This window comes from Spermophilus citellus (genome assembly GCF_964194105.1).
Source record: "Spermophilus citellus genome assembly, chromosome: 6".
Classification (NCBI taxonomy): domain Eukaryota; kingdom Metazoa; phylum Chordata; class Mammalia; order Rodentia; family Sciuridae; genus Spermophilus; species Spermophilus citellus.
This window is the reverse complement of record NC_138187.1, coordinates 23,988,129-23,998,555: the sequence shown is the minus strand read 5'-3', so window position 1 is coordinate 23,998,555 and position 10,427 is coordinate 23,988,129. Positions and strand designations below refer to the sequence as shown.

General features: G+C 58.1%; 1 protein-coding gene across 1 annotated transcript in view; it reads right to left on the bottom strand.

Annotated features, from left to right (window-relative positions):
* Positions 1–2,453: 2,453 nt before the first annotated feature.
* Positions 2,454–10,427, bottom strand: part of CALN1 (calneuron 1) — a 311,621-nt gene continuing 303,647 nt past the window's right edge. Inside the window, exon 6 of the mRNA XM_081296845.1 lies at positions 2,454–2,589. Coding sequence (XP_081152971.1) covers positions 2,462–2,589 — 128 coding nt within the window. The 3' untranslated portion in view covers positions 2,454–2,461. The remainder of the gene's footprint in view (positions 2,590–10,427) is intronic.

Genomic DNA, 10,427 nt, shown 5'->3' with positions numbered 1-10,427 from the left:
GTCTAAGGAATGCCTACTAGCTCAGGAGGCTTCCACACACAACAGCCCTCAGCCCCGGTGCCGCGTGCTAGGGTGACCTCCAGGCAGTCAGGAGAACGCTGGCTTCCCTCCCTCCCCTCCCCATAGCAACACCCAGCAGGACACATGCTCCTGGATTCTCTCTGGCTGGATTCCAGACCCCTGAGAGTGAGCAAGGGGTCCTTTAAGGGAAAGGTTGCTCGGGCTCTGCAGGGAACAGGCGCTGGTGCCCCCCAGAGCAGCTCTAGATGCTTGTCTTGTACTGCATCTCACCTCCTGCCAAAAAATCAAACCCGGCCTCCCTTGAGGTCGACACTCTCCAGGGGAGGCAGGAAAGGACCTGCTGCGTGCCACCTAGCCACCCAGCCTCGGAGGCCACCATGCAACCCCTTCTCATGGGGTAGGGTCCTCAGAGGACCATCCCTAGGTTCCTACCTAGTCCAGCCTCTGTTCCCAGAAGGGTGTGTTTTAGGGCTTCAAGATCAGCAAAAGATAGGGAAAGGTGTCCCTACCAGACCTGCAGTGCCCTCCTGCCCATGCCCAGCTGGGGAGGGGAGTGCCCTGGGAAGGAGCTATGGAGGAAGTTGGATCAGCTTCAGCATTTGGACCTGTGGTATCCTAAGGGGACTGCAGTCCTCAGCCAAGGGGAGGGACAGAAAGGCAGGGGTGCTGTGGGCATGGGGCGGGGCTTGGCAGGGCAGTGGCAAGCAGGCTGCTGCCCTTAGCCCGGCCTGGATGTGCCAGATGCCAAGGAGTTTGACGAGGACGTCACCCCCTGGGCTCCTGGGAGCTTAGATCTGCTCCCTCTTTCTATGGCTCAAACCCTAGTGTGACTTGTGCTCATTGTGAATGTGCAGCTCTCCGCGGTGCGAGGGTTTCTACAGCCGCCCCACGGTGCAGAGCTGAGTCGGACAAAGACCCTAGTGGAGACCTTGGGTGCTCCACATCTAAGAAGGCAGCAGGGAGAAAGCAGAGGGAAGGCCCGGGGGACACGGGCGGCACCACAGCACCCACCCCTGCCTTGGGAGAGGGGACACCCTGCCCCAGTCCTGGAGGGAAGGGGACCGGAGCTGGTGCCCTGGAGCCAGACAATTGCATTACAGAAATACAGACCTGAGCCGGAAACATACACAGGGACAGCACGTCCAGGGCCACTGGCCACTCTGACCACAAGCTGGAGCTGACAGAGGTGGCTGGGAGGGTGCCCACCTGACCATTGGGGTCAGGTCCCTTCCCAGCAGAAGTGCTCTGCAGGCAGGAGTGAATGCCTGCTGCAGTGGCCAAGCGCACCAACGTGTTCGTGTGAATTAGTTGCGAGTCTGAAAGCCAGGATGTCCGTGGCTCCCTCTGCCCATCATCCTGCTTAGGATCAGATTTCTCTTCTTTAGCTGGGGAAGACTTAATGAAGCAAGTTGAAGATGAGGACAGGAAAGATGCAGGTGACCTGAACCTACAGAGGGGTCTAGCCTGGGAACCTGGAGGGGCTGCTACGCCAGACACCGAGGGTGGGGGCTGCGAGGCCTCTGCACCAGTCTCCTCTCTTCCCTCCCGGTGTTGGCCTTGCCCCTGCCAAGAAGCAGGGGTGAGTGTGGGGGGGAGGACGAGATTACGTGGACAAGGGGCCAGGAGAGCCTTGCACGGGAAGCAGCCGTCCCTGTCCGAACGTCCAGGTGTTGAGATGCCCGTAATTCGTGGTTCTTTTTCTCAGCTCAGGCGTCAAAGCTGGGATCAGGGCTCTCTGCAGATTCCAAAATGCTGGTGCGGGGTGGGCTCTAGGAACAGAAGGCCAAGTGCCACGGAAACCGATGAGAGCGCCCAGCTCTCCCCACGTCCTGTAGGAAAGGCAGTAGGAACGGAAGCAGGGGGGTGCAGCGGCGGCCGCTAGGGCTGCACCCTGTCAATGGCTTTCCCCTCACGCCTTGGGGGGGTCTCCACGGGTGGAGAGAGGAACCAGGGCAAGGTGGAAAGTCCCCTCTTCTGTAGCAACTCAAAAGGCAGCCTCCTGGGGCTGAGGGTCCACCTCAGCCCGAGGCTCTGGGCCCTGGGTTGGAAGAAGGGGGTGTGGATGGAGGTGACCACGGCTCGCGCCTCTCTCCTCTAGCTCTCGCCGCCACCGTTACACCTGGATGGCCACTGGAATTCCGAGACAGGAATGAAGTTTATCTCCAGAGTCACTACTGGCGGTTGAAGCAATAACTCGGAACTCCTGGCTATTTATTGCATTAGGAAACAAAACCATTAAAGCATTGAAGACAGCCCTTGTGTGTCCCTGCCAAGGAGATGGAGTGGGTTTGCAATCCCGGTTGCCCTGCAACCTGGGGCTCTTTCCTGAAGGGTACCATCAATGCATCAGCCACAGGTCCAGATCTGCGGAGCGCAGGAAGAGTCCGCCCGCGGGCATGCACATGCGCGGTGAGCTGGCGGCAGGAAGGCTGGCGGGAGGCTACTCCATGCCGCTCCGGAGGATCTGATTGGCTGCGATCAGCATGACGCTGATGATGAAGGCCATGGCGAAGGCGCAGATGAGGCTCTTCCGGACGCAGGTCTGCCGGTTCTGTTTCTGGGAGTGCACTGTTTGGGGTGGGGGTAGGGGTGAAAGTAGGGGTGGGGGTGGAGGTAAAGGACGTGGAAGGAGGGGTCGGGAGGAGAGAGAAGAGAGAGGGACACAGTGAGACCACAGCCCAGCCTGCTGCAGGGTGAGGCTGCTCAGGCCGAGTGGGCACTGCTCATGGCCCCTGTCGGGACTGAACACCTGGCAAAGGGTGGAGAAAGATGAACCTCTCCAACAGGAGCCCTGACTGACGTTTTCAGAGGAAGGGACAAGCACAGATAAATGCAGCTGGAGTGACTTTGTAAGTGGCACCACCAGCCACTTGCATTTCTGTGGCTAACAGGAGGGGTGAGGTGGCAATGCCTCACTGTACCTGTGTTCTGGCTGGGAGCAACTCACCTTCCTGGAATTGCCCCAGGGTGGTCCCTGGTCAAAATGACGCCCAGCCATTCTGACATTACTTTAGATGTCTCTCGAGCCAGGCTCCTGGGCCAGCAGCAGCCCGCCCCAGCAGAAGCTTATTTAAAAAGCAGATCCCTGGCCAGGCCCACTCCAGATCTGCTGACCTACGCTCCGGGGGTGGATCCCAATGATCTGTTTGACAAGCCTGGGTCCTGCCCAGGCCTGAGCAGTGGTGACAACACTCTCTTCTCCAGCGTGAAGACAGGGAGGCACAAGCCCTCTCAATTTTTGGAAGCAAGGGGTCCACCATAGCCTGTGGCCCCAGGTCTAATCAGGCCTGAGCTTGGCCTGAGCTTGGCCTGACCTTGATTTGCTCTCTTCTGCTTCATCTTTCTGACAGGCTGGGCCTTGTACCACCATTTATTTTTACAAGGATCATGTGAAATCATTTGTAGGTCTCATCAAAGCAATCATTACAGTGGGTGACTAATGTGGCCCAGAAACAGGGCTATGGAAATAACCAGAAGGCACAGTGGCCGTGGGAGGAGGAGGGCTCTGCCAGGTGCCATGCTACCCCAGAAGGGCTTCTGATCCCTCCACATCCCCCACTCCTGGCCTTAGCTCTGCTCTCCAGTGGTGACCTACGTGATTGACACCCCACGCCCCGGGGCAGGCAGGAAGCCCTCTCCACCAAGCTGCCCCTGGCCCAGCGAACAGCACCACTGGACCCCACATCAGTGGGATTCTCAGTCGGTAGCAGAATGGCCTCCCCAGGTCTCAGGGATGGAGGCGGGGAGTAGGTGTTTTAAAGAGCTCTCTGGGTGATCAGGCAACTTCTTCAGTCTCGCTTCAGTGGGCCTGGGTGGACCTTGAGCTGCTGGGGAAAAGAGTGTGTATGGGTGGGTGTCGGTGCACCCACGTGTGTGGTTCTTAGGGAGGACGGGTCTCCCATCCAGCTGTTGAAGACTGGCAAAGAAACGCCAAGCGGCTCCATATGCCTTTCAAGAGCACACAGAGCCTTCCATCCCAGGTCCCTCTTCTCCCTGCCCGCAAGTGGCCCCTCCAAATGCTGGAAATAACAGACAGGAGGGAGGAAGATGGCCAGGCTTCTAAGGGCAGGCAGAGATTTCCCTGGGAGAAGAGGTCAGGGCTGTCAAGGGGTCTCCAAACACCACCTCAGTGGAGAAGGCTCCTCCTGGCCTCATGGAGAGCCAGGCCCAGCTGCGCTCTGGCACCCCCGCCACGTCGGCTAGGTCCCTGCTGGTGTCTCTAGCCCTCCTGGACCCTCTGATCCATTGCACTGTGCTTCCCTTGAGTGATTTCAAGTATTTTGAGGCTCAGTGCTCGACTCGCTAATGGATCCTGGATCTTACATTCTTAGCTGAAGGAAGAACATTTCCTTGGCTCGGAGATGGCCTCTCCCCAGATCAGGAAAGTACAAAAGACACCAGCTCTTAGGAGGCAGAGGGGAGATGGTGTTTCAGAAGGAAAGGATGAAGCGGAAAGCGAGATGAGGGTGTGGAGGTGGCGCATCTCAACGCGTTCCAGGATACTGGCTGAGTATCCTGGGCACTGGCCTGCACGGAAACGCTTCTGTGCTACCGGGTCCGTCCCCAGGGCTGGCAGAAAGCTCTCAGAAGAGAGGACCATGTGCTGGGCCGAGGGAGAAAGTCTTTGCTGAAGGCCTTCTTTGTGAAGGACACTCAGGAAACAAGGTCACAGGCAACAGGATTAGACCCAGGAGAGTGGCTCCAACTTTGATCTGAAAATCCTTCAAAGCAGCCGGAGAGCCCAGATAAAGGAGGGAGGAGGAGCTGGAGAGTCTGCAGCAGTCCAGCAGGCAGAGGGGGCTCTGGCTCATCCCTGGCCACGGGGGCTCTGAGGCAGACCCTAGCGTGAGCCTGTAGTTCAGACGCCGCCTCAAGGAGAATCCTTTTATGCTGAATTCTGGCATCTCCCAAAAGGACCTCAGAGCTGGGAGGAAACCTCATTCATGCTGCCTGCCCCAGCATGGTGCTCCCCCATGATGATGCTCCCCTTTGATGGTGCTCCCCTCATCATGATGCTCCCCCGTGATGATGTTCCCCCTGTCATGGTGCTCTCACCCCCTGTATGACCTCGAGCCACTCCTCTCCCTAGGCCTCGGTTTCCTCCTCCATGACACGGGGTTCAAAAACCCACCCTGCTGTGAAGGACCCAAGGTGGCTCTGAGGCACACCAGGCCGGATGCAGGCTCACTCCCTCCTGCAAATCCGTGAGCCTCCTGTTTCCTACAGAACGCCCACCTCTGTGGGCTGGGTGCTATGTTCTCTGCTTTTTGTTTGTTTTATATGCAGTCGTGCTCAGAGGCAGAGGTCACATACACTGGGCGTGTTGTCCCCAGCTGACAGATGAGGAGCCTGGAGCTCCCAGAAGTGGCGGCCAAGGTCGCTCAGCAAATGATGAGGTGGTGAGAGCCCAGGTCTGCTCCTATTATTCCAGTACCCTGATGTCTTGATATGCTGCTTAGTTACAGAAAGTTCCAAGGAAGACACACTCCAGTCCCCAGTGTGGTTGGCAGCAATAAGACCGTGGTGTCCGTGTTCCTTGGTGATAACAAAGGCCCACTGCCTGCCATCCGGTACGTGCATTGCACTGTATTGTGGTTTATTTATTTACTTTTAGTGTCTGTTCTTTATTTCCCCAAGAAAGCCACAAGTCAGCCCGGGATGAGCTGTGAGTCTGAGACCTGGCCTCTTTGACAAGGGCCACTTGGGAGCCCTGAGCAAGAGCCCGAGCTTCTCTGAGCCTCAGTCTCTCTCTCTCTCTCTCTCTGTAAAAGGAGCTAATGATAACTGTTCTGGACATCAAAAGATTTATTTCAAATATTTAATCCACACAAAAGCTGTGTGTTACCTTGGATTGCTGGAGAAACGCTGGGATTGGTCTTGCACCCGCGGGCTCGTGTTCTTCTACTTAATCCATCCTGAGCTGCAGCTGGATGCAGCTTTTCAGAGCCCTGATCTGCCCCATCCTGTGCTCCACATGGAGGGACACAGCTCCCTCCTGCCAGGGTCTCTGCTCTGCTCCAAGCCCATCCAGTGCCCTCCCTGGCCATCCCTGTGCCAGAGGAGCAGGTCTCCTCCCTGTCCCCCACAGGGGAGCCGGACACTGTTCCCAAGCTCTGTCCCCTTCCTCTCTGCTAGAGGCGCCCTCTGACCCCTTCTCTCATCAAGGTGCCACTTGGCCCTCACAGGGCCTTCTCCTCTCACTTTGTTTTACTGGGTGCTGGAGAGGGAAGCCAGGGCTTCGCGCATGCTGGGCACTCACTCACCACTGACCTACACTGCCGGCTGCTCCGTTTACTATCTGAATGGTGTAGCTCTGATTTATCCCTTAAGCTGAGACACAGCTCACATACCCTGAGTTCGCCCTTCAGGTAGACATGACCCAGGGCTGCTTCACACTCTGCCAAGTCTGTATGCCCACAGCAGTGCCCAACCAAGGACATCTGGTCACCCTCAAGAGAAAACCCTCTACACCAGCATCCATTCCCCTCTCCCTGCCCTGCCCCAGCAACAGGTAACCCTGGCTCTGCCTCTGTGTCTCCACTGTCCCCCTGAGCCAGGTGACATGGGAGACTGGCCTCTGTCCCTCAGCTGAGGCTGCAGATCCTCTCATGTTGCTCCTCCCCTCCTCCTTTCCTGTTTGCAGGGCTGGACCTCAACCCAGGCCTGGCGCAGGCTGGGCAGCGCTCCGCCCTGGCCCACGGTCCGCCCTGGCGTTTCTGATTGCTGACAGATAATGCCCCACAGTGCCACAGACCACGTCCCATCCACTCCTCAGCTCACTGGCATTTGGGCGTCTCCATTTGGTCTGTCATGAGTGGGGTTGAGGCTGCTGTGAACGTCCATGTTTTCACGTGGGTACGGGCTTTGGATTCTCAGGGGGACAAGCCTGGGTCACTTGGTAACTTGAGGCCTAGGCTTTGGAGGGTGTCTCCTTTCCAGAGCTGCAGCTTCCCACTGCTGGAGACCCGCTCTACACCTCTCCTCCCAGGAAGTACTGAGCGCTCCTTCCAGCACAGAATCGACACTGTGGAGCCTGGGAGGTATCTGGGAGGAAATGGGAATGGGGAGGCTGAGGCAGGAGGACAGAGAGGTGGGTGTCCTGTTTTTCACCGACTCCTGGGAACTTGCTAACGAGCTCCGTGCACCCACAGACATGGGCTGCGTTGGCAAGACCAGGGTTGCAAGCTCACAACAGACTGTCTTTCCCCTACCTGTTGTAACAGCAATTCACACTGTTCCATTCGGCAAATGATAGGCAGAGGCTCTGGCTCTTCTCCTAGAGACTGTGGTCTGAACACCCTGCCCCTGACCCACCAAGCCATCCCAGGTGCAATGGGGCTGTGATCCCTCCCACCTCAGTCTCTGTGTTTGGAAACAGGGCTGCGTGTCTTCAGAGGTGCTGGCTCCCAAGTGAGGCAGATTCGAACGACAGCAGCTGGTTCTAAGTCCTGCTGCAGATCCGCTGAAGGCTTGGGAATTAAAGAACCAAACAGCAGCAGCTCGGGGGATTCTTACAGTGAGCCAGAGCCACCAGGCTGGGGACTGGGCTGCTGTCATCCCTCCAGGGCTAGCATTGGATGAGTCCGGGCAGCCGGCCGTCTCCATGGACTGAAGCGGAACTAACAAAGAAATAAGGTGGAAAAGGAATTGTTTGTATCCTGAGGACATCAGAAGTGTTCAGATGCCAGTGTCCAGCAAAGGCCTGAGGGTGGCCATGGAGGGTGTGGCCCGGGAGGGAGCAGGCGAAGGTGGCCATGGAGGGTGTGGCCTGGGAGAGAGCAGTGAGAGTGGCCATGGAGGGTGTGGCCCGTGAGGGAGGCCACAGGTGAGGTCGTGCACTGTGCTGCCTCACTAAGAGGAAAGGGTCCTCTGTCTGCAGGCAGGAGCAGCTCCTGCCTCCTTCCCTTTTCTCCGGCTGCGCATCCACAGCTCCGAGGAGGCTGCGTCCCCACACTCCTGACCTCAGGGCAGCATTACCTGGCCTAGCTGGGGCCCTTCCCCAGCCGTATTTTCATTCCACCAGTGACGAGAGCGAGGCTGTCAGCACTTATTCCGGTGCCTGACTCCGGGAAGGGAGGGTGCGGGGATCCTCCAGGCCAGTCCTCCGTGCAGGGCCGGAGTCGGGCCAGCTCTGCTTTTGCACCTTTATTAAACACACACCCAGCCTCTCCCCAGGGTCTTGGAATTGCTTTATTCCTCAGAAAATGCCTGCAAGGTGCTGGTCAGTGTCCCCCAGGGAGGAAAGTTCCCCTTTGTCTGAAGTCCCAGACCCTTCGGAAACTGTCCCCTATCTCTGTGGCCCCTGGCCTCAGCTGGGCATCAACCTCCTCTGTCCCCCAGGAAGACGGGCCTGGTTTCAGGAAAATCACAGCCTGGCACGCTGAGGGCATACGATGAGGGTGACACATGGTGCCCTTTTCCTCTGGCTGGAGATGAGATCCCTGCCATGCCTGGCCAGGTGACAGGAGGTCTTGCCACCCAGAAGTGTGACTGAGCTGAAGACCTTGATCCGGGAGCCCCATTCTTTCTGACCTTCCATGGAGCCTGGATGCTTTGGTGTTTGGATCGTCACTGCTGTCCAGGCTTTGCATGAGAGGTGAAGTGACATTCCAGGGCCCCAGGGCGGTGGCGCTGAGTGGGAAGGGCCCACGGCTGGAGCTCTCCTGGGCCAGTCTTCTCATGCATCGTGGGGGTGCTGGGTGGTGCGGGCAGCTCGGCCTGTCTCCCTCTCACAGAAACTATTTATTCCTGGTTGATGGCTTTGTTTTCAGAATGTCTAGAAGAATCTGACAGCTGGTATTCCATTTAGGGACGGCACCGAGAGGGCTCACATGCACACGCACGGGTGGCACTTCAGCCCAACTGCCAGACGTAACCCCATTCACTGGCTGTGAAACCCAAACTGAACGGCATGAGGATCTGCCACCTCGTGGGGACGCTGAGGGACTTGAGCCCCAGCAAATGACCTATGACAATGATTGAGCCAGGGGGCTGTGCTGGGGGACCTGCTTCACATCCCGCACCTGTCTGACTCTGAGGAGAGGCTCCACCCTCCGCCACCTGCTCCCCATCTGTAGCCCTGGGGGCGGAGCCCACACCACAGCAGCTGAGGGTCTCAGTGAGGTTGCGGCTGAGGTGGTGGCACAAGACTCCCAGCTGGGCAGGGGCAAGAGAGGGCAGGATGATTGACAGCCTGGGAGGCCCCAGGGGACAAGGGCAGCGCAGATCAGGCCTGGATAGGAGCGTGGGAGGGTGCACATCCCCAGGGGCCTGCTGTGGACACAGGCATGGAAGCAGGACGGAGGCAGGGAGGCCCAGGCTAGCCACGAGGTCCCCCACCACCTCCTCTGTCCTAAGGTACGAGGGGCCACAGGACTGGGCTCATCCCTTGTAGACACCTCTGCCTAAAGGACAGATGTCAGGGCCTTGCGTGTGGAGAGGCCCTTGGGCACTCACTGGGCACCCGTAATTCCAGCCACGCCTGTGACTGGGAAATTCTGTTGTACTTGGTGGGGGGTGGGCTCTGGGCAGGGACCCCAGGCCTCACATGCACTAGGCAAGCTCACCACTTAGCCATACCCACTCCAGAAGGTTCCTACTCCTAAACACAAACCAGGAGGCAGTGCTGACATCATATTTTTAAAACATTTCTTGAATGTGAAGACACGTAACAGTGGCCCTGGAGGTCAGGTGGGAAGCTACTAGCAAAATGGGGTCTTTCACTGAATGAGACGAAGGCGTTCAAACCAGCCAGCGCATGCCTGGCGCTGCATATGCCCCTCCAAGGGCAGCTCTGGCCAGTGCCGTGTATGCTAGACACTGCCCCGACCACAGGACTGCCTTAGGAAGCCCCCTCTGCTGGGCACTTAGTCCACATGCGTGGTAAGAAGGCACTGCTTGGAGTGGGGGTGGCTCTCCTGTGTGGTCTGGCCTTCCCCAGGTCACCACGGCTGCAGCATCTCCCAGAGCCAAACACTGACCCACAAACAAAGGTTCTGTGGAAAAGGAGATGCCCAGAAATGCCCCCTTCTGCCCACCTGGAGAGTGTCCCTCACAGTGGGGGCTGGAGCCCCAGATGCTCCCATCCTGGGAACCCAGAGTCCCTTGGGAGCCAGGTGGACGGGGGGGCCACAGTGTAACCCTATGCTCCCCATCAACCCTCCCTCCATCCTCCCTGAAGGTCTGCCCGGGTGGTGTTGGCAGTGGTAGCCCCGTGACCTTCATGGCGGTGCCCCGTAGGATGTGTGTGGCCCCAACCCCAAACATCATGTCTGCTACAGCTCAGCTGTCACAGAAGGGAAACCGAGGCAGCTGCTGGGCCTCAGCTGGACTTAGATCATAGATCTGAACGCCTAAGGAGAGGTGTTGCTCCCCGCTGGGCCAGCCCAGCCTGAACTGCCGGCCAC